The 23881-nt window shown below is 42.3% G+C and overlaps 1 protein-coding gene across 4 annotated transcripts in view; it reads left to right on the forward strand.

The window, feature by feature from the left end:
• DNAH10 (dynein axonemal heavy chain 10) overlaps positions 1-23881 on the forward strand; it is a 206647-nt gene that overhangs the window by 156600 nt on the left and 26166 nt on the right. For all 4 annotated transcript variants that reach the window (XM_061602405.1, XM_061602408.1, XM_061602407.1 and 1 more), the window contains 11 exons: positions 879-1046; positions 1387-1575; positions 1863-2034; positions 4452-4655; positions 5924-6004; positions 8042-8239; positions 10028-10189; positions 13146-13320; positions 14432-14613; positions 15880-16016; positions 20642-20859. In XM_061602405.1, coding sequence (XP_061458389.1) covers positions 879-1046; positions 1387-1575; positions 1863-2034; positions 4452-4655; positions 5924-6004; positions 8042-8239; positions 10028-10189; positions 13146-13320; positions 14432-14613; positions 15880-16016; positions 20642-20859 — 1886 coding nt within the window. The remainder of the gene's footprint in view (positions 1-878; positions 1047-1386; positions 1576-1862; positions 2035-4451; positions 4656-5923; positions 6005-8041; positions 8240-10027; positions 10190-13145; positions 13321-14431; positions 14614-15879; positions 16017-20641; positions 20860-23881) is intronic.

Genomic DNA, 23881 nt, shown 5'->3' on the forward strand with positions numbered 1-23881 from the left:
AATACAGGAAGGTTCAGATTGGTTTTGGTTTTGGACTGGGTGCCATGGCAGCCATTTCTAAATCCACATCACATTTAGACATAGAGCCTCTCACATGGCCAAGTATAAACCCAACCAGGCCAGAAACTGGCTGGCTTGGTGACAGGATGGGAATGGGAGCATCGGCCCCACCCTTCTCAGTAAAGACCACATCCACACCATATATTTAAAGCACATTCAATGCACATTTAAATCACGGAATCTTAGGAACTGTAGTTTACCCCTCACAGAGCTACAATTCCCAGTACCCTTAACAAACTACAGTTTCCAGGATTCTTTGGGGGAAGCCATGTGCTTTAAATGTAACAGTCTCGCCAGATCTCTTCTAGAACCCTGAGGCATATCTGGGTCTCTGAAGGAACCTAGGTTGCTGAAAGTTGCCAGAAAGTTTCTTAAAGAGAAAGTAAATCTCACTCATACAATATGGGATGTTGCTTGCCGTTAAGAATCTACAGCCCACTGACACCATCAGTACTCTGAGGCCTGGGCAGAGACCTCATTTGAAAGGGCCATATTTCAGTGGTAGACTACATGATTTTCATAGAGATGGCTCCAGTTTCAATTCTTGTCATGTCCATTTGAAAGGATTTAAAAGAACTGGGAAACACCTGTGCCTGAGGCCTTGGTGAGCAGTATTAGGTGAATGGTCTGATGCATTATAAAGCAATGTCACATATTTATATGTTCTTATGAGGTGTCTTGGGATGAACTCTGCAGACCTTTGTTCATCTGATAAATCAAGTTAGTGCAAGAGCTCTTGAGAGGCAGAATAGAGAGGATTGGCTCCTAAATAAGGAACTTAACTTATGTTTGTCTAAAATTTCTTTCTTTCGTATAAGGTCCAAGGCCATTTACAGGCCTTGGTTGAAGAAAATTTCAAAGAGGACACAGAACATATTATGAGAGACCCTATTCTTTTTGGAGACTTTAGAATGGCCCTGAATGAAAGTGAGCCTCGTATTTATGAAGATATTCAAGACTATGATGCGGCCAAAGCTCTCTTTCAGGTATAAAGCCTAAATTGGGAGGAGGAAAGTGTTGGTATTTATTTTCATCATAGAATACTTTTTCTACTGGAAAAAATAGATGAAAAGACACACATACAAGTAATAGGAATTCTTCCTGTATTCTCTTTTTGCAAGTGAGAAATTCAAGCTACAGTCACGTGCACACTTATCTGGGAGTAATCCCTGCTGAACACACTGGGACTTATTTCTGAGTAAACATGTCTAGGATTACATTGTAATATTCAGATATTCCTGTTGTTCCCTCTTTCCAGTTTTTAACATGCTGATCCTTTGGTGTTGAATCCTTCACAAGCTATCCTTTTTTGCCTTTCCTTTGCAGGAAATTCTTGAAGAGTACAATGAGCTGAATACTAAAATGAACCTGGTACTGTTTGATGATGCACTTGAACATTTGACTCGTGTTCATCGTATCATAAGGATGGATCGTGGTCATGCTTTACTTGTAGGAGTCGGGGGCTCAGGGAAGCAGTCTCTGGCAAAATTAGCTGCTTATACAGCAGGATGTGAGGTCAGTAAGTCATTTGTTTGCCTAATTTATTTATTCTTAGATGATCATCTTTCCCTACCCTTGATGGCTTGGGGTATGTAATATCATTAATTTTGAAGGCCCTGAAAAAAGAAGACAAATTATCAGCCACCTACCTGCCTGAACAAAATAGCCTTATGCCACTCCTGGGCTCAGATTTTGTTAAACCTTGTAAAGAAGGGGATTCCTCTGAAGATAATTCCTACCCCAAACCCACCAATCAGTTCTCCAAATGAACATAATACAAATAATTTCACATCCACCTTTAGGTCTTTGAAATAGTTCTGAGCCGAGGCTACGGAGAAAACAATTTGCGGGAAGACCTCAAGTCTTTGTATGTAAAACTTGGGATCGAGAATAAGATAATAATATTCCTGTTCACCGATGCTCATGTGGCAGAGGAGGGGTTCTTGGAACTCATCAACAACATGCTAACGTCAGGTAACTTCACGCCTATGGTATGACCACGCTTGGAATACTGTGTGTGGTTAAGAACATAAGAAGAGCCTGCTGGATCAGGCCAGTGGCCCATCTAGTCCAGCATCCTGTTCTCACAGTGGCCAACCAGGTGCCTGGGCCCGCAAGCAGGACCCGAGTGCAAGAACACTCTCCCCTCCTGAGGCTTCCGGCAACTGGTTTTCAGAAGCATGCTGCCTCTGACTAGGGTGGCAGAGCACAGCCATCATGGCTAGTAGCCATTGATAGCCCTGTCCTCCATGAATTTGTCTAATCTTCTTTTAAAGCCATCCAAGCTGGTGGCCATTACTGCATCTTGTGGGAGCAAATTCCATAGTTTAACTATGCGCTGAGTAAAGAAGTACTTCCTTTTGTCTGTCCTGAATCTTCCAACATTCAGCTTCTTTGAATGTCCACGAGTTCTAGTATTATGAGAGAGGGAGAAGAACTTTTCTCTATCCACTTTCTTCACCCAGCTCTTCACCCACCTCTTCACCCAGGCATTTTAAAGTATTTAAGCTTTTAATCTTATTTTTTTTAGTTTTCTTTCACTTTGTTTATATAATGTTTATATTGTCTGCGCAATACACACTTGCTGTATTTTAAATATTGTGGTTTTATCATGTTGTACACCGCCCTGGGAGCTGCTAGCTATAGGGCGGTTTAGAAATGCAACTAAATAAATAAAATAAATAATAAACGTTCTCAACGCCATGCATAATTTTATACACTTCTATCATGTCTCCTCTGACCCGTCTTTTCTCTAAACTAAAAAGCCCCAAATGCTGCAACCTTTCCTCGTAAGGGAGTCGCTCCATCTCCATGATCATTCTGGTTGCCCTCTTCTGAACCTTTTCCAACTCTATAATATCCTTTTTGAGATGAGGTGACCAGAACTGTACACAGTATTCCAAATGCGGCCGCACCATAGATTTATACAACGGCATTATGATATCGGCTGTTTTATTTTCAATACCTTTCCTAATTATCGCTAGCATGGAATTTGCCTTTTTCACAGCTGCCGCACACTGGGTCGACATTTTCATCGTGTTGTCTACTACAACCCCGAGGTCTCTCTCCTGGTCGGTCACCGCCAGTTCAGACCCCATGAGCGTATATGTGAAATTAAGTTTTTTTTGCTCCAATATGCATAATTTACACTTATTTATATTCAATTGCATTTGCCATTTTTCCGCCCATTCACTCAGTTTGGAGAGGTCTTTTTGGAGCTCTTCGCAATCCTTCTTTGTTTTAACAACCCTGAACAATTTAGTGTCGTCAGCAAACTTGGCCACTTCACTGCTCACTCCTAATTCTAGGTCATTAATGAACAAGTTGAAAAGTACAGGTCCCAATACTGATCCTTGAGGGACTCCACTTTTTACAGCCCTCCATTGGGAGAACTGTCCGTTTATTCCTACTCTCTGCTTTCTGCTTCTTAACCAATTCCTTATCCACAAGAGGTTCTGCTCGCCTCATCTCAAAAAAGATACTGCAGAGCTGGAAAAGGTTCAGAAGAGGGCAACCAAAATAATCAAGGGGTTGGAGCCACTCCCCTAAGAGGAAAGGTTACAACATTAGGGATTATTTTAGTTTAAGAAAAAGGCAAGTAAGGGAGGACATGATAGATGTGTACATATGCATGGTGTGGAAAGTGGATGGAGAGAAGTTTTTTTTCCTCTCATCGTACTAGGATCTGGCCATCCAACGAAGGTGAATGTTGGATGTTTCAGGACACACAAAAGGAAATACTTCTTCACACAGTGCACAGTTACTATGGAATTTGCTCCTCAAAGATGTACTAATGGCAACAAACTTAGACGACTTGAAAAGATTCTTAGATATATTCATGTAGGATAGGCTTTCAATGGCTACTAGCCAAGATTACTATGTTCTACATCCATTGTTGAAGGCATTATGCCTTTGTTATACCAGCTGCTGTTGTGCTCAGGTCCTGCTTGTGGATTTCCCGGAGCCATCTGGTTAGCCACCGCAAGAACAGGATGTTGGATTAGATGGGGCTTTGGGCTGACCCAGCAGAGCTGCTGTTATGTTCTTAAGATTGCTGAGCCTTAGTTCTCTATGATTCTTCAGATTTTAGAGTGTAGAGTTGGAGGGGACATTGTAGGCTACCTGGTTCTGCTCAATGATAGGAAACCCCACTTTGAAGAAGACGAACATACTTTGCAGGGTAGTAGCAAGGGTGAGGAAATAAGGGATTACCAAATGCCACACTTGCCCAAACAGCCATATAAAATAATCATGGTCATTATGCATAATAATCTGACCCTTATTGGTTAAGATGACCCAGGCAGGAGATTGACCAACAGAGGAGGGCGGGAGAGATAATCACCAGGAAATAGTAAATCCTCCCCTCTTGCATCTCCTCTTGCCTTTATTAGGAATGGTTCCAGCCCTTTTCCCAGATGATGAAAGAGACAATATTTTAAGTCAGATTACAGATGAAGCAATGAAAGCTGGAACTGCCCCAGCCAAAGAAAGTGTCTGGCAGTACTTTGTAAACAAGAGTGCCAACAACCTCCATATTGTCCTTGGGATGTCCCCAGTTGGCGATACACTGAGAACACGTTGTCGAAATTTTCCAGGTACGTATGTTAACAGGTATCCCCTCCCTGCCCCTGGGATGCAGACAAATGATAATGACAAATGGGAATATATGATTAGCTCAGTTTTCATAGATGGAGAGAGATGGTTTTCAAACTGTGTTCCATGGAATTCTGAAGTTCCTCAGAAGCTTGTCAGGGATTCATAAAGAAGAAGATGGATGTGGTAGATAACTATAGTTACCAATTTTCTCCTGCAGTGTGCTGCCATAGGAAAAAATACTGTGCTTTTTGTGTCCTACAAAATGACCCAGAATCTTCTAGAATACACAGGGTTATGTGGTAGGCTCTAGGGATGACTCTGTCAATTTTGCTTCTCTCTGTTTCTAATTTTTCCAATCTTAAATTCAGTTGTGGGGATATGTGCGTTGTGCTGCCCCTCTGGGCAAGGTATGGGAACTAACAGACCATAAGCCAGGTGTGGACTGAAACAGGCCACAACTTTATTGATTACAGCACGTAAGTGGGGTTGGCATGGCATTAGAGACAGAATCAATATCCCCTCAAACAACACGTCTGCTGCTTGACAACCACCTCAGAATGACTGCTGAGGAGCACCTGGGAGTTGGCCAGCATAAAATGGATCCAGTGTGGTGTGTGCCAGCATCTGTAATCCTGCTGGCAACTGGAGCTATGTGGCTTCAGATGTTGTCTCCATGAGCTCAGGCCATGCTCTGAGAGCCATCCCCAGACACCTTATGTTAATTATCCTGCCCAATGCCGTTTCCACCATTACAAAAATTGTGCCAGAGTATAGTGTCTTGCTACTCACTGAGAGAAAGGCAAAAACACTCCCATTTGGGAGGAAAAAACTCCCTTCTGGCCCTGTTAACCAGCGACCACTGAACATCTTAGTGGGAGCTCCTTGCCCAAGGATGAGTGAGTTGGGTGAAATCAGTGAGGGAGGGGATTCAAAGAGGCCAGGATGGCACCATGCCAAGCTCTTTAAAAGCAGTAGCATCACCACTGGACTTCACAAGAGCCATGGCTTTCTCATGAGATCCAGCAGGATTTCCTCCCTCACTCAGGGCAGCCATGCAAACTGACAGCTGGGTCCTAGCGTGTGGCTGTGCCTGGAACTTAGTTTCTCCAAGTTTCTGCAGCAATTTGCATTTTTTTAAAAAAAATAAAATCCTCATGCAAATTCTTCAGCATCTCCAAATTTCTCCTAATAAACACATTTTTGTATGTAGTTTTGACTCATGTACACATTTTGACAAGGATTATCTTCTTGTTATTTCCCTGCAAAGGTCTTGTCAACAACACTGGAATCGATTGGTTCTTGCCTTGGCCCCCCCAGGCTCTGTATGCAGTTGCTCAGTTCTTTTTGGGTAAGTAACATTCTTGAAGTGGGAGACTAATGTATGTGCAATGGAAGCAAGCATGTATTCTTCCCCATGCCTCAATGTCCTCCTTCCTTTGTGGCTTCCCTGTGCCTGGCTTAGATTATAAGACCTGTCACGCCTCTTCTTTATAAACCATCATAGAAAAGTAGAAATGGAAGGGGCCTATAAGGCCATCGAGTCCAACCATCTGCTGAATGCAGGAATCCAACTTAAAGCATACCCCGCTCATTACCTCCCACCAGTTTGAGAAAGAATAATTGGTAAGCACTCTTTGAGTACGATTCTGTAGCCAACTGTGGTTTCACCTGATAGTTGTTCCATCCAGCCCACATTTAGCTAGCTTGCTCATCAGAATGTCATGGGGCATTTTGTCAAAAGCTTAGCTGAAGTCAAGATATATTATGTCCATAGCATTCCCACAGTCAGGAAGGTTACCCAGTCAGAACATGAGATAAGTTTAGTCTGGCAGGATTTGTTCTTGACAAATCCACGTTGGCTTCTAGTAATCACTGCATTGTTTTCAAGGTGCTTACGGACTGACCGCTTTATAATCTGCTCCAGAATTTTCCCAGGGATTGATGTCAAGCTGACTAGTCTGTAGTTCCCAGGTTCCTCCTTTTTGCCCTTTTTGATAATAACATTAGCCCTCCTGCAATCATCCGGCACTTCACCCATCCTTCATGATTTTTTGCAAATTAATAGGCAGTGGTTCTTAGAGTTCCTCAGCCAGTTCCTTCAATACTCTAGGAGGCTGTTCATTGGGCCCTGGAGATTTGAACTCATTCAAAGTGATTAGGCATTCCTTGACCATTTGTCTATGAGTCTCAAGCTGCAATGCTGCCCCTTCAACTTCACGTATCCCAGGAGGGTCAGAAACCCTCTTTTGGGAGAAGACTGAACCAATATAGGAATTGAACACTTCTACTTTTTCTTTGTCATCTATTATTGTTTTGCCATCCTCACGGAGTAGCTGTACCACCACTTCTTTTCTCTCTTTTACTATGCATGTGCCTGAAGAAAGCTTTTTTGTTGCTTGTAGCATCTCTCACTAACTCAGCTCATTCTCAGCTTTAGCCTTCCTGATACCATTCCTGCAATTCTGTGCTACCTGTCTGCACTCTTTGTGGCCTGGCTTTCCTTCCACTTCCTGTATGTGTCCTTTTTTGTTTTCAGGTAATCTCTAAGGCACATTGTGAAGTCACGTTGGCTTCTTCTGCTGTCTTCCCCCTTTTTCCTTGTGGGAAATGTTTGCCATTGTGCCTTTAGAATTTCCTTTTTTAGAAACTCCCAGCCATCTTGAACTTCTTTTCTCATGTATATACAGTGTACAATATCATCACCATCAACAACAGTAGGTGTCTGTGGAGTGCATAAAATTATTGTGAGGGCACGTAGACATGCAGCTTGCAGGGAGATATTTTCAAGGCGTTAAACTATACATGACGTTAATAATATTGTTTCCCTTCTAAACTTTTCTTGATTTTTTGGGTGGGGGGGAAATGGGAGACTGGTGTAGCCAAAGAGACATCTAAACCCTTTATGTTAATTTTCTGTATCTTCTCCCCTCCCATTGCTTTTACCTATGGGGAGAAAGAAGTAAGCCCCAATGCCTGTCTTTTCCTCTATACGGGCAAAAGCAGCTTGGCATGGAGGGGAACAAGTGGCAGAGAATAAAGTGTGTTAAGACACTTTCTCTTCCCCTCCTCTCCCCTTGCCCCTCATTGGAGGCTGCCACCTGGGAAGCTGCTTTAATTAATAAGAAAAAGGAACAAAAACATTGGCATGGAGGGAACTGCACATAATTAATTGTGCAGGCTGAACCTAAGTTAAATGCACTTTTAAACTGATAGGGACTAGCATTTCTTCATTTCTTTGAGCCAGTTTATGTCTTATAATTACTATACTGACTTGTTTTAATTGTTGCCTCTCTCTGATGAGTTTGTGCATTGGAATATTGGCCTCCAGATACCACTCAATGAGCCTTCAGTACTTTGGTGTGGGTGTGTTTTTTCTCTTTCTCAGGGAACAATCCACTGATCCCATCTGAAAAAACAGAGGCAGTCATTGAACACATTGTCATGGTCCATGGTTCAGTAGGGCTCTATAGCAAAAAATTTCTGCAGAAGCTTAGACGGAGCAACTACGTCACCCCAAAGAATTACCTTGATTTCATTAACACCTATTCCAAACTGCTGGATGAGAAGACTCAGTTCATTCTGGGTAACATCTGTGTTTTTAATAAATTTTGCAAATCTCATACAAAATCCTGTGCAAATACAGACAAGAGTGTTTTTCACTAATAATCCATTTTAATTATAAACAAGGTATCATGCATGCTGTGGTTCCATCCGAGCTCAGAAAAGTCACAGAATGTAACATAGGAACAAAGGGAACACAGGAAGCTGCCTTATACTGAGTTGGACCATTGGTCCATCTTGCTTAGTATTGTTTACACTGACTGGTAGCAGGTCTCCAGGGTTTCAGGCAGGAATCTCTCCCAGTCCTACCTGGAGAGGCCGGGGATTGAACCTAGAATCGTCTGTATGCAAGGCAGATTCTCTACCATTGAGCTATGGCCCTCCCCAATATAGGTTGCAGCAATCAACCTTCTAAGAAATGCAGCTTTTATTTTAAAAAAAACACCCTTTGAGATTTCATGACTGTGAAACAATTCTTGATAATTTGAAATTATTCTTGAAAATATGTTGGTGAAGCTTCTACATTTTGGGACCTTGAAGTGCTAACCCTCCACAGATAGCTGCACAGAACATAGCCGTAATGTACAGGCACATCTGATTTATCTTCAAATTGAAGCAAATGACAGGGGAAAATAATTATTGGGATTTGTGTGGTTCACAAGGAAGACTATAAATTAGAGATGGGATCCACTTGTTGGTGCCTGTTCAATTGCATTCCATCAAATTGTCAGGCAGTTCCGTTTCAGGTTAGTTATTTTTCTGCTATCCTTTGCTTTTACCATTCCGTTTCCCCACCCTTCCAAAAAAGAACATTAATAATGCTTTCCTTTCCAAAAGGAAAAGGAAATCAGCTTTCCCTGTGTCCCCTGCCCCCCCAACTCCTCCTCTTCCTCTACCAAATGTTATTAGATCCTGCCCCCCTCCAGCCCTGGGAGAAAACAAGAGATCTCTTTAATGTAAACCAAAAAGCAGGCTCGTCAGTTTTACCTTAGCTAAGCAAAGGCACAGGCTTGTCAGTTTATTGATCCCAAAACAAAGGCACAGGCTGCAAAGCAAAAAACAAACTGAGCAAAGCAAACAAATGGGCTGCAAAGCATAGGGAAGGCTGAGCAAAGTAAAGAGGGGCTGTAAAGCAAAGACACAGGCTTGTCAGTTTCATATCAACAAAGCAAAGTTGGATGCCTGTTTTTTTAAAAAAAGCAGGTGTTGGGAAAAGCAGAGGGAAACTCACAGCATTCAGGATCAGTCCACTATGACAGCGAACCTGCGGACTATCCAGAAGTCCCGCGCCAAGTTTGATTTTAGCTAAACTCTCACCCATCAACTATAAATGGATGACAGTTAACTGCTCATTCATTTGAATTCCCTTAATTCCTGTTATTTGTTTTTATATGCTTTTATATGTTTTTTTACTACTGTTCTAGTGGTTTTATGGGTTGTATCCAATGTTAGCTCTACTTGGAGTAGACACATTGAAAGTAATGGCCATAACTAACTTGGGTCTATTCACTTCAACAAAAGCACTCTGAGTGGAACTTAGCTAGATACAGCTCTATATTTTGTTGGTCAGGTTCCAGTTTTGTGCTTGGCCTACGGCTGCAATCCTAACCCCACACACTTGTAAGTCCCATTAAATTCAATTGGACTTACTTTTCTGAGTAGACGTAATTAAGATTTCACTGTAAGTTATGTAAATTAAGAGGAAATACATAGTTTTACATGTGCAGCCAGAACAACCACATCTTATTTTGAATTGAAAGTGTACAATAGGCACCTTTATTGCAAAGCTTTCTCCTCCTCTCTCCCAAAGCCCAGTGCAAACGACTGGAGGGTGGTTTAGACAAACTAAAAGAAGCCACAATTCAACTGGATGAGCTCAACCTGAAGCTTGCTGAGCAAAAGATTGTGTTAGCAGAGAAATCGGCTGCCTGTGAAGCTTTGTTACAAGAGATTGCAACTAACACAGCAATTGGCAAGTATTTCTTACTTATTTATCCCACAAGCTTAAACTGGCTGTCTTGGGCTGGTACCAGTAGTGGGATGTGTATCCTTCTAAATTTGCATTTACAAGATATTGTTTCTCCAAAGATTGATTGAGTCCAAACGAATTTACCACCATTTGGGGTTACCTTATGAGTGCTTTTGATTTTGGGTTGTCTTATATTAAAATTATATTTTAACATGTATTTTCAATTGTGGTGGTGGTTGTTTTTTTTAAAAAAAATCTTAGCTGCTTCAAGAGCCTGCAGAACTAGCAATGTGAATAATTTTGGGGGGAGGTGGTGCCTGGAGAATCATCTAATGCCTTTGGGGAAAACATACCACTGTTACCAGTAACCTAACATTAGAGGGTCTACATGTATCAGTGACTCAGCCTACATTTGTTTTTTGAGTGGGTGAAGAGACCAGATGAAACTGTAACACCTATGATGTGATCTCTTGGGAAGATGAAGAATAAAGTAGTGAAGTTTACAAGGACGTCATTTGTTAGCATTTCTGTCAAATAGATGTGCCACATGTTGTGCTGTTGTTAAATTCCCCACTTGAATAAATAACTTTAGAAAACCTATATTGAAACTCAGGAGGAAGGATATTTTATTCCTTCCTCTCTCCCCACCATCTTTCCCTGACCTGGTGCACTCGAGATGTTGTTGGGCTACAGCTCCCATTGGTTCCAGTCGGCATAGCCCAAAACGGCTCTACACACACCTCTGGTTTGAGTATTTCCTCCCCTGTCTTCCTGTACATGGTTTATAAATCATCCTAGATTTTGTTTTTCCATCCTCTGGATGCAGAGATTCTTGGGGGTTTGTGTGCTGATGTGAAGCTGGAGATGCTGGAGGGGAAGCTCCCCTTCCACCACCATTCTTCCTAAATTTCCTGTTGGGAGATCACAGCTGTGTGTGCCACATAGGGATGGGTGAACCTGCCAATTTGTCTCCTATCTAGGGAATGGGGTGGAAAGATCTGTCAGTTTCGGTTCAGTTTTGCATTTTTCCATTCTTAAATTCAGTTCTCCACATTTTCACTTTACCAATGTGTTTGTAAAAAGAACTAATGAAAATTTGTTAACATTTTAATATAATTTTCTCTTAATATACACATTTTTGCAAAGCAATGTTCCCTAATATAATTCATTGTGAGTGTTTTATATATATATACACCAGAGCCTGGAAAAGTTACTTTTTTGAACTACAACTCCCATCAGCCCCAGCCAGCATAACGCTGGCTAGGGCTGATGGGAGTTGTAGTTCAAAAAAGTAACTTTTCCAAGCTCTGATATACACACACATAACTATGATTAACATAACAAGAGGTTTTTATTGTTCTACCAAAACATTTCGGCTTCTGCCTTCATCAGATGCTAACATACAAATGCTGTTACCAAGGTGGCAGTTGTAGAGCTTTCAGGATGGAATGCTCAGAGGGGCTTCATTTGCAGAAGCTAAGTGATGCTGGTACTGTCCTCCAGGTTAAGGCCATGTGGTGCCAATGTGTCCAGAGAATATATCCAAAGGTTCTCCATCTCAGTCAGTGCTGCTGGGTCTGTTGGCATCTCTATAGCTGCTACAGAAAGTCCAACAGGCTGTGGCCCTCAGCACTAAAATGTTTTGCAAATGGTTGCTCCACTTTTTTTGTCAAGTTTGCTGATTTGTGGTTTCTGAAGCGTGTGCATAGGTCAATTGTAGTTTTTCCTACCCACTGGATATGACATCCTGGTCTTTTGCATTTGATGACATAAATTATATTGCAGGACCTGCAGGTGATGTTCTGTTTGATGTAATATGTTCTGCCTGTCCTAGTGTTTTTGAAAGTAGCTGTCTCTCTGAGATACACACAACGTTTGGCGTGACAAGGATGAGACCCAGGATTACTGATAGGTGGCTTCAGTACAGTTCTCACTTAACAGTCTGCATAAATTAGGAGGCTGGCGAAATGCTACAAGAAACTTGTTGATGGCTCTAGCAAGATGTTCAGAGTTTGCTAGCAATGGGTAGCTCTCCCTGATTGCTTGGTGATAGTTAGGAGATGCTGGATGGAAATCTACCACAAATGGAATCCGTTGTTCTTTGACACCTCATTATGATGGAGGAGGTTTTCTCTGGACAGAATGGCGGCTCGGTGGATGTTGCAATCAATAATTTGTGCAGGATAGGTGTTCCTTAAGTTCACTGATACTTCTCTGGTATTTATCCTCATGGCTGCAAATATGTTTGATTCTCAGAGCTAAGTTATACACAATGTTTTTCTTTATATGCTTTGGATGGCAGGATTTCCAGTTAAGAGGTGTGGGCATCAGTGGGTTTGCGGTAGAGATCAGTAGCCATTTTGTTGTCTTCAATGGTGAGAAGGACATCAAGAAAAGGGATGTGTGGAGTATAATTTGTACTATTAAATGTAAACTTAATAGATGGATGGATATAGCTGATGTAATTTTTAAATTGTTGTAAACTCTACCATTTGTCCAGACCACACACACACACACACACTTTTATGCGCACTTTACTCCAGTATATGCATTTTTGTACACATTACTTGGCTGGAGAAGTGCATCACAAAATGTGAAGAAGTGTGAATTTTGAAGGATGGCTGTGTTTCATTTCACGTATTATTTTGGAAAGTGTGAATTAGGTAGATACACCTTAAGATGTGAACTGAATTGAATTTCTCCCCCAACTCTAGTCTCACATGGCCTTTCATGCACATCTGCTGCCCTCAAGTGCAGTGGAAGACCCCATCCCATTGCCAGGGTTAAAATAAGGTTAATCTGCCAGTCCAATGGGCCACCCAAGGACTTGCACTGCTCTCAGCAACACTACTGTACTAAAAATGCCTTTGTAATCAGTTGGAACAGTTTATTTGGAGCAGTTTCGAAGCTGATGCCCATTCTGAGTAATTTTTACGATCATCCCTGTCCCACTTCTTAGCTGAGGAGAAGAAAAAACTGGCTGTGGAAAAAGCTCAGGAAATAGAAGAGCAGAATAAAATCATTGCAGTGGAGAAGAGGGAGGCTGAGACAGCCCTGGCGGAAGCCATGCCCATCTTGGAGGCCGCAAAGCTAGAACTTCAGAAGCTTGACAAATCTGATGTCACTGAGATCAGGTACTTAAGTTGGAGCTGTCCTGGCACAGGAGAGGATTTCACACAGAAATGTCCATGAAGCTTCTCATGAGGGCCCACACCAGCTTTAATACCAGTTTTGTACCTATATTTCATTTAATCAATTAGCAAATAGTTTATTTCCATTCATGCTGCAGTTGGCAATCTGCACCGTTGAGTTATATTCTCTCCTTGAGGACAGGGGACTCTTCCCTTTCAATAGCCAAAGGAGAGGCAGCTTACACACAATCCTCCAGTTCACCAGCTGCCTGCAACTCAGTAGCAACTATTCAATTTTCTTGGGGTTTTCTTTTCTAACATTTTTTTCTGACGGGGTGGCAAACCTGTGGCCTTGCATATGTTGTTGGACTCCCAACTCTCATTGGCCCCAGCCAGCATGGCCAATGGTCAGGAATGATGGGAGTTGCAGTCCAGCAACATATGCAGGACCACAGGCTCATCACCATTGGTCTAGGCCGTTGAACGATCCCTCACATTTAAATCTTTTCATTCCTGTTAGTTCCGACAGGAAAGTTACCAAATTCTCACCTTTGGCAGATGGGAGTGAGAGTTTTCCCCTTTTCTCCTGTCAGTGTGGTGGGAAAGCTCACCCTGCTTAAAACCACCCTTGGCATGTGGGGCATCTGGAAAATGAAGAAACAGAAGAACATGAGCCCAAGGAAGTTGCCTAGAGCTCTTCCTAGCCTGTCATAGGGCATCTCCCGTTTGTCTGTGGTGGTTAGGGGCAGGCTTGAGCTCCTCCTTCAGCATTCCCAACCTAGCCCAGGGCAGCTCTGTTAAGGTCACCTGAAGCTTGGTATTTCAAGGAGAGAGAAAAACATGTCACCAAGGTAACAACATCCAGAAAAGTGGCATCCTGGGATATGATTGGTGGGGGGAGTGGGGATGGAATTGCTGTTTCATCCAAGTTTAAAATGCTTCAGCAGAATGCAAAGTCAGTGATTTTAATACTGCTTTGTGATCTTTTTCTGGATGAAAAGCAGTAAACAAATACTTAAATAAGGAAATAAATCCTGAAGTTCTTACTTTACTTTGAAGGAACACTTGTGAGAATAAGCTCTTGTTTGCCCTGATATTTATTTTTACATTTCAGGTCGTTTGCTAAGCCCCCTAAGCAGGTGCAAACAGTTTGCGAGTGCATCCTCATAATGAGAGGCTACAAAGAGCTCAACTGGAAGACAGCCAAGGGCATGATGTCAGAGGCCAACTTCCTGCGCTCCCTCATGGAAATCGATTTTGATTCGATTACCCAGACCCAAGTGAAATCTGTCCGAGGTAAATTGTGCAGCAGCAGGATGAATCATATCCTTGGAACTGAATCTCTCCCAGATTCAGAGTGCAAATGCTGCAGTCTTCTTTTCAGAAATTCAGATATTTACCGAAGAAGATACATGCTTGTACATGGTACTCTTATTTCCAAAAGTCAGGGGAAATGTTTGAGGCAGCTCAAGGCACAGCAAAATTGCCTTGATGCTTACATGCACCCCACAGGGCAGTTGATGATAGAGGACCCTACGGTGGGGGAAAGGACAGTCTGGCAGAAATAGGCATCTGGTGTTTCCTTTCTCTGGCCCCTCCTTCTGCTGCAACTGACTGTTCCCTACACACCAGGGATGGAATGATGTGTCAGTTTCAGTTCTCTCAGGTTCTCTCTCTTTTTTTAATCTTAAGTTTGGTTCTCCACATTTCTGCAGATATTTGCAAACTTTAAAAAAAATCCTCATGAAAATTCTTCAACATTTTAGTGTGAATTTCTCCTAATAAATACATTTTTGTATGCAGTTTTGACTAATGTACACATATTTTGCATGCAAGTTATCCTAATATAATGGATTTTTGTATGTTATTGTGACTAATATATTCATTTTTACACAGATTTTCCCTTAAGATACACATTTTTATAAACACTTGTTTGGTTGGAGAACCGCATCGCAAAATTCGGATAAGTTCAAATTTCAAAGGATGGCTGCGTTTTGGTTCTCATATTATTTTGGATAGTGAAAATTTGATGAATTCAGCTTCAAGTGCAATCTGAATCAAATTTCTCCCCCAAACCTACCACACATCCCTGCCGCAGACACAGGGTCATCTAACATCAGCTTTCCTATGGGTAGGAAAAGGAGAGGGAAGAAGCTACTCTTGCTACAGCTAGGCTGCCTTTGTTTTAATTGTATGTCTTCAATGTATCCAGTGCATTCTATAAATCAAGGACAGGGAACTTGTGGTCCTCCAGATGTTGCTTCAACTGCCACCAGTCGTAGCCAGTGCAGCCAGCAGTCAGAGATGATGGGAGTTAGGAGTCCAGTAACATCCAGAGGACCACAGGCTTCTCTCCCCTGCTATAAATGTTGTGACCCACTTTGAGGACTCCATTAAAAAAACCAGAATATAAATAAACTATAAACACCATCCTGTTTATATCTGTACTCTATTGAGTGGAGCTAACATCCAAGAAATTGTGCATAGGATTGCAGCCTTAATCATTTAAATTTTTCTCCTTGAAACAAACATTAAATTAACTTCTGACATGTTAAATTGGAGGGCTGCTCAAGAACCTAAACACCACCTTTGAAGAAATGGAAGTTGTCAGCCGAGCTGGCTTAGGAATGTTGAAATTTGTGGATGCTGTTATGAGCTACTGTGATGTTGCCAAGGAGGTCAAGCCAAAGAGAGAAAAGGTATGTACAAGGGGGTGGGGGACATGGCAAACAGAATCTCAACCCCCCTCACCATGTTAAGGTATGCATCCTAGAGGAGGAGAACTTCATCAGTAGGCTTTAAACTGAATCATAAAGGGGAGGGAGACATAAATTTTGAGGTAACGATTGATGAAGGCTTATGTACAGTAACAGGAACTGAAAGAGTGGCTCTAATGGGGCCAATAATAGTCTTCATAAAAATATAGAAAGGAAGCCAGACTATAAATCACATGGTCTTAGATGTCTGTATATTAATGCCCAGAGTATGGGCATGGGAAATGGGATCCTTGTGGGAGGAAGGGTGGGATATAAATTTAATAAATAAATAAACAAGATGCACTTGAACTCTTAAGGTGACAGTGGTGAGACCGCTTTTGAACAAATCCTCCCTGGACCCAGATAATTTGAATAACTATAGGCCGGTAGCAAATGTGCCATTCCTGGGCAAGGTTCTGGAAAGGGTGGCTGCATCCCAGCTCCAGGCACTCTTGGATGAGACCGATTATCTGGATCCATTTCAATCGAGTTTCAGGGCCGGTTTTGGTACGGAGACAGCCTTGGTCGCCCTGTATGATGACCTTTGTCGGGAGAAAAACAGAGGGAGTGTAACTCTGTTGATTCTCCTTGATCTCTGAGCGGCTTTTGATACCATCGACCATGGTATCCTTCTGGAGAGGCTTGTGGATTTGGGAGTTGGAGGCACTGCCTGGCAGTGGTTCCGCTCCTATCTTGCAGGTCGTCTCCAGAAAGTAGTGCTTGGGGAGCACTACTCAATACCCTGGGCGCTCCAATATGGAGTTCCGCAGGGATCAGTTCTGTCCCCCATGCTCTTTAACATCTGTATGAAGCCGCTGGGTGCTGTCATCAGGAGTTTTGGAGTGCGTTTTCATCAGTATGCTGATGATACGCAGATCTACTTCTCCTTTTCATCTTCTTCAGGTGAGGCTGTCAAGGTCCTAAACCGATGCTTGGCCGCGATAATGGACTGGATGAGAGCGAACAAATTGAAGCTCAATCCAGACAAGACTGAGATGCTGATAGTAAATGGATCCCCTGACCAGTTGGATGTTCTACCTGTTCTGGATGAGGTTACACTCCTCCTGAAGGAGCAGGTGCGCAGCTTGGGAGTCCTTTTGGACCCGTCCTTGTCACTTGAGGCGCAGGTGGCCTTGGTGGCACGGAGTGCTTTTTACCAACTTAGGCTGGTAGCCCAGCTACGCCCGTATCTGGACAGGGAACATCTTGCTTCAGTTGTCCATGCTCTGGTGACCTCAAGATTGGACTACTGCAATGCACTTTACGTGGGGCTGCCCTTGAAGACGGTTCGGAAACTGCAGCTTGTGCAGAATGCAGCGGCCAGATTAATAACCGGAACCAAACAGTCGGAACATGTGTCACCGATTCTGGCCCGCTTGCACTGGCTGCCTATATGTTTCCGGGCCCAATTCAAGGTGCTGGTTTTAACCTATAAAGCCTTACACGGCATGGGCCCACAATACCTGATGGAACGTCTCTCCCGATATGAACCTACCCGTATACTACGCTCAGCATCGAAGGCCCTCCTCCGGGTGCCTACTTAGAAAGACGCCTGGAAGGCGACTACAAGAAAGAGGGCCTTCTCAGTAGCGGCCCCTGAACTATGGAACACCCTTCCTGACGAGGTATGCCTGGCGCCTACTTTACTATCTTTTTGGCGCCAGGTGAAAACCTTCCTCTTTGCCCAGGCATTTTAATATTTTATTATTTTAATATCTTTTTTTAATAATTTTTAATAATTTTAGCTTTTGTATTTAATGTTGTAAAGATAGTTATATGTTCCATCTTTTTCTTTGAATTACTTTTGATTTGTATTTAATATGGGTTTATTATGTTAATCTTGCTGTTGTTATATGTTTAAATTGTTGATTTGGTGATTAGGTGGTTTTAAATTGAATGTAAATATATTTTTATTTGATGTACACTGCCCAGAGAGCCTTGCTATGGGCGGTATAAAAATTGAATTAAATAAATAAATAATACAGCAGGGCAAATACGACTTGATAGGTATAACTGAAACTTGGTGGGATGACTCCCATGAGTGGAATACAGCAATTGAAGGATATAACTTGTTCAAAAAGAACAGAAGAATAGAAAGGGAGGCGGAGTTGCACTATATATTAAAAATATATATACCTGCATAGAAATACAGAAGGATGAGCTTAGTAGCCTCACCGAGAGTAATTGGATTAAAATCAATGGAACAAGGAATAAAAGGACCATGGTGGCTGAATCTGCTATCGACCATCCAATCAAGAAGACGAGGATGAAACTTTTGAAAAGGAGATTGCCAATTTTTCAAGGAGGCATGATGTAGTAGTAATAGGAGACTTCAATTACCCCAATATCTGTTGGGAGACAAATTCTGCCAAACACGACCCCTCCAAGAAATTCCTGACTTGTGTTGGAGATAACGTTCTCCTAAAGAAAATGGAGAAAAGGAACTAGAGGATCACCTATCCTTGACTTGATTCTAACCAATAGATATGACTTAGTGGATGAAGTGGGATTTACAGAAAGTCTAGGGGAAAGTGACCATGTTATACTCTAGTACTTGATTTTAAAGGATGCAAAAGGTGAGAGTAACCATACACGTACCCTGGACTTCAGGAAAGCCAATCTTAATAAACTCAGAACAATTATAAGTAAGGCTACATGGCAAGCGACCCTAAGGTGAAAAGTCCACGATGGGTGGGAGTTCCTTAAAAAGGAAATTCTAAAGACTCAATGGCAAACAATTCTGTCAAGGAAAAAAGGGGGAAGACAGCAGAAGAATCCAATGTGGCTTCATAGAAAGCTTAGAGATGACCTGAAAACAAAAAAGGACACATATAGGAAGCAGAAGGAAGGCCAGACCACAAAGCAAGACTATAGAGAGGTAGCACAGAAGTGCAGGAATGGTGTCAGGAAGGCTAAAACTGAGAATGAGCTCAGGTTAGTGAGGGATGCTAAAAGCAACAAAAAAGCTTTCTTCAGATACATCCATAGTAAAAGACAGAGAAGAGAAATGGTGGTACAGTTACCCAATGAGAATGGCAAAATGATAACAGATGACAAAGAAAAGGCAGAAGTGCTCAATTCCTGCTTTGGCTCAGACTTCTCTTAAAAGAGGGTCTTTGACCTTCCTGGCAAATGTGAAGGGGCAGGATTGCAGCTTGAGATTGATAGACAGTCAAGGAATGCCTAATCACCTTAAAAGAGTTCAAATCTGCAAATTATAGGATATGAAACACTTGGTTCAGCAATACCACATGCGAGAAAGATATTGGAATTGTTGATCACAAGCTGAATATGAGCCAACAGTGCGATGTGGCTGCAAAAAAAGCAAATGCTGTTTTAGGCTGCATTAACAGTAGTTTCCAAATCATGTGAAGTACTAGTTCGTCTCTGTTCAGCACTGGTTAGGCCTCATTTTGAGTACTGCATCCAGTTGTAGACACCATACTTTAAGAAAGATGCAGACAAACTGGAACAGGTTGAGATGAGGGCGATGATTGGGACTGGAAACTAAGTCCTATGAGGAGAGACTGAAAGAACTGGGCATGTTTAGCCTTGAAAAGAGAAGACTGAAGGGAGATAATGATCACACTCTCCCAAGTGATAGGTTGTCACACAGAGGAGGGCCACATCTCTTCTGGATCATCCCAGAGTGCAGGACACAGAATAATTGGCTCCAGTTACAGGAAGCCAGATTTTGATTGAACATCAGGAAAACTTCCTTACTGTTAAAGTGGTACAAAAATGGAACCAATTACCTAGGGAGATGGTGGGCTGGACAGCCCCCTGTTTGATATGCTTTAAGTCAGATTCGTGCATTGAGCAGGACGTTGGACTTGATGGCCTTATAAGCCCCTTCCAACTCTGCTTTTCTATGAGTCTATGATATGACTATACCACCGTAGCTGAAAGATAAAGTAGGGTTTCTTGTTTCATCTGCATCACAAACACATATTGGTTTTATATCAATTTACCTGTCATACTTCCCCAGAGAATCCTGGAAATTATAGTTTGGTGAGGGTGCTGAGAATTCCTGTTAGAGACCAGTAAAGGCCCAGCTGTTTTCCATGGGGACAATCTGCCCCTCACAAGGCCCATGCAGCTTGCCTCTTCTCTGACTTGCACCACTTCTGTGCTCTTCCTGGTGAGCAGTCTGTACACCTGGAACAGCATTATAATAGTGGGATATGAAGATTGCAGGGACCTGTTTCACTAGCATTGGAAGCTCACAATGAATCATGGGAAATCTCTTGGGAAAATGTGTGATCTGCTGTCTGCCCATCCACTGAAAAACTGGGGTTGGTGCTCACTAAACCACAGGCTGAAGAATAACACTGATTTCACATTGTCAAAAGGTGAATGTAATCCATAAATATGCATTACGCAGCACTGTGAAAAGAGGGCTTATAGACCAACTAATTTAATTGTCATTCCCTCCTCCCAGGGCACTTTGGAACACACATTTTATTCAGGGGGATAAGGTTTTGCAAAGCTTTTGAAAGTGGTTACTAGTTGAGGCCCAGCTGTGTTGTTGAGCTGCTACTTTATTGAGCTGATTTTCCTCCACACAGGTGGCCAGACTGGAGCGGAATTTCTTTTTAAGTAAGCGTGAATTGGAGAAGATCCAGGCTGAGCTGACAGCTATCCAGAATGAGCTGAAAGCTCTAGGAGATAAGTACGAAGCAGCTATAAGGGAGAAGCAGCAGCTCCAGGAAGAAGCTGAGATTATGGAACGGCGGCTTATTGCTGCTGACAAACTTATCTCAGGATTGGGATCTGAAAATATAAGGCAAGCTGAGTTCCACCAGAGATGCCAAGTGCATTGAAGCCAGCCCCAGAACTTCCTTATTGAAGGTTTACAGTGAAAATTGGAGGAGAGCGGGAAAGCAAACCCCCTTTGTAGGGTTTCTTTTGGAGGGGGAGAATATCTAGTAATTTTTGTAGGACTGGGGCATACTAAGACAAGTAGCTTTCTGTCTGCATTTGTCTTAGCGATGGGGGAGAAATTCAGTTCAGTTTGCATGTAAAGGCATCTAATCGGAACTTTCCAAAACAATACATGAAGCAAAACAGCCATCCATTGTGATTTGCACTTCTCCACATTTTGCAGTGCAGTTCTTCAGGCAAGTAATGTGTACAAAAATGCCTATGCCAGGATAAAGCATGCATAGAAATAAATATAATGATGAAAATAACATACCAAAATACATTATGTAAGGGAAATTGCTTTGCAAAGGTGTAGATATTAGGCAAAATCGCAAACACAAAAATGTGTGCATTAGGGTAAATTCGCACTAAAATGCTGATGGATTTTCATGAGGCTCTTTAAAAAAATTACGAACTGATGTGGAAATATTCAGAACTGGACTTAAGTCTAGAAACATGAGAAACAGAGAAAGACTAAAGTTGACAGATTCACCTATCTCTTTCGTCTGTTGGCTTTGTTGTTTTCAAATGTAGTTGCTACTCCAAGTGGTGCCAAAGTGCCTATTGGTGGGTTAGCAGCTGCTATATTCCCCTGTAATGTCCCCCTGCCGCATTTTTCCTCACCAGGCCTGGGGGATAGCGTTGGTGTTCAGGAAAATTAGAGTTGCAAGTCCACCACTACCACATTTTCCAGTGGCCCCTCCTGACACCCCAAGTGGGTATTGTCCTCCTCTTCTGTTGCTCTGAGGCAGAAAAGAGTTAACACTCCAAGGATTCCTTCTCAGCCCCTCCCACAGAGTGCTAGTTCATTTTCCTGCACTGAGGATGCTGACAAGGGATGGAGATGCCCAATTAAAGGATCTAACAGTGCAAGTTAGATGTGGCATTGGAGAAAGTTCATGAGGTGGCACCATTGATCATCCGGGCATCTTGTACAGCATCTGTTTTCAAGAGCGGCACTCCTGTGGTTTGATGATATCTTGGATAATCCAACCCAAGATCCAGAACAACTTAGAAAGACTGTTTTGAAGGTGTCATGAGTGGAGCCCTACATTGTGGATGCAACACAGTTTGCACCAAGAGCAATGGCAGCTGGAGTTGTAGTAAGATGAGCTTTGTGACTTAGGCATTGGAATACAAATGGCTCATCTCGATTACTGCTGGCTTCAGAAACTTATGTTGGAAATAAGTTATTTGGTGAAGAGGTGTTAAAGGACATTCTAGTTGAGACAAGGGATGAAAAGAAGGCAATGCCAGTGCCAAGTCAACAGAGTGATGAGAGGTGGTCCTTTTGTCATTTCCACCCATGCCAACAGTTTCAGAAAATGAAATTCACTGGAAGAGGGTATTATTTTCACACCAATTAAACCACTTGAGATGACCCAGATACCAGCAGACAGATGATCAACAATCCAGAACATGGTTTCAGAATTCTTCCATCACTGCAGAGGTGGGAGGCAACAAGAACAGTTCTAACTCATCAAAAACTCCTATGCGTGCCAGCCTGTTACAGTTTGCACAACAGAGGGAAACAACTATATCTGATTGTTCGGTGAGGGAAGCAGTGCTTTACAGGTATCAAATAGAGTTCCAGGTATTACCACCAACCCTCTTTGTTCCATCTCCAGTGCCTTCAAACCCAGAGAAGCACAAGCCGGTTCAGGAGGCAATCTATCATTTGTTGCAGATAGCGGCAATCGAATCAGTACAACAAAGTAAGAACTTCTCTGGTGTTTGTTCCATGCTCTTTATTGTGAAGAAAGGGAGTGTTGGAGAGCAGTTTTAGACATGAAGTACCTCAACAAATTTGTGAAATATCGGAAGTTTCACATGGAAACTGCAACCACAGGATTATCTGGCATCCATAGATCTTATAGAGGCCTAATTGCATGTTCCAATACATTCACAACACCAAATATTTCTGCTTTTCACATATGGAGACCAACATTACCAGTACAGGGCAATGCCCTTCAGGCTAGCTTCAGCTCCAAGGGTGTTCATGAAAATCATTATGACCCTGATGGCTTTCTTGCATCAGGAGGGGATTTACATCTACCCTTACTTGGATGACATTCTGATTCGCTCATAGGTAATTCACTCTGCATATTGGGACATCCATGTGACACTGTCAGCCTTGAAAGACTGTGGCTTTCTAGTGAATGACACAAAAAATAATCTGATGCCAACTCAAAGGTTACAACACTTGGGAGCATCTATTGATACATGGCAGGAGACAATAGCATTGTCAGAGGAAAGGATCACAAAGATAAAGGCAGCAGTGGCACCAATTCTGTGAAAGACCTCAGAGGATTTAATGACACTGGCAAAAGTGTTAGAAATGCTAGCTTCTTCCATCTGAGTAACACTGTGGGCCAGGTTCCACACATGGCCTTTGCGGTGGGTGCTGCTGCTATATCAGGTGCAAATTGTGCGGACTCAGTATTTGCAGATCCATCTGAAGGCATCTGAAGGCATCTCTCCAATGGTGGACAAAAGAGCACAATTTGTGCAAAGGGATGCCCCTGAAGGATCCTCCATGGGACGTGTTAACAGATGCGAATTTGATAAGTTGTGAGTCTCGCTGCAGGGGCCAAATGATTCATGGCACCTGGACAGCTCTGGAAACAAGTCACCCTATAAATTTATTTATTTATTTATTTATTTCAATTTATATACCGCCCTTAGCAAAGTAGCTCTCAGGGCGGTGAACAAACAAGATAAAATACAATATATCATAATAAAAATCATAAAAACATATACAAACAAACAACAAAAAGACTACAAAAACACAGTACGACAAAAATTAAAAATACGGATTAAAAGATTAAAATGGTTAAGAAAATTAAAATGCCTGGGAGCATAAAAAGGTCTTTACCTGGCGCCGA

This window comes from Rhineura floridana, chromosome 19 (assembly GCF_030035675.1).
Source record: "Rhineura floridana isolate rRhiFlo1 chromosome 19, rRhiFlo1.hap2, whole genome shotgun sequence".
Lineage (NCBI taxonomy): Eukaryota > Metazoa > Chordata > Lepidosauria > Squamata > Rhineuridae > Rhineura > Rhineura floridana.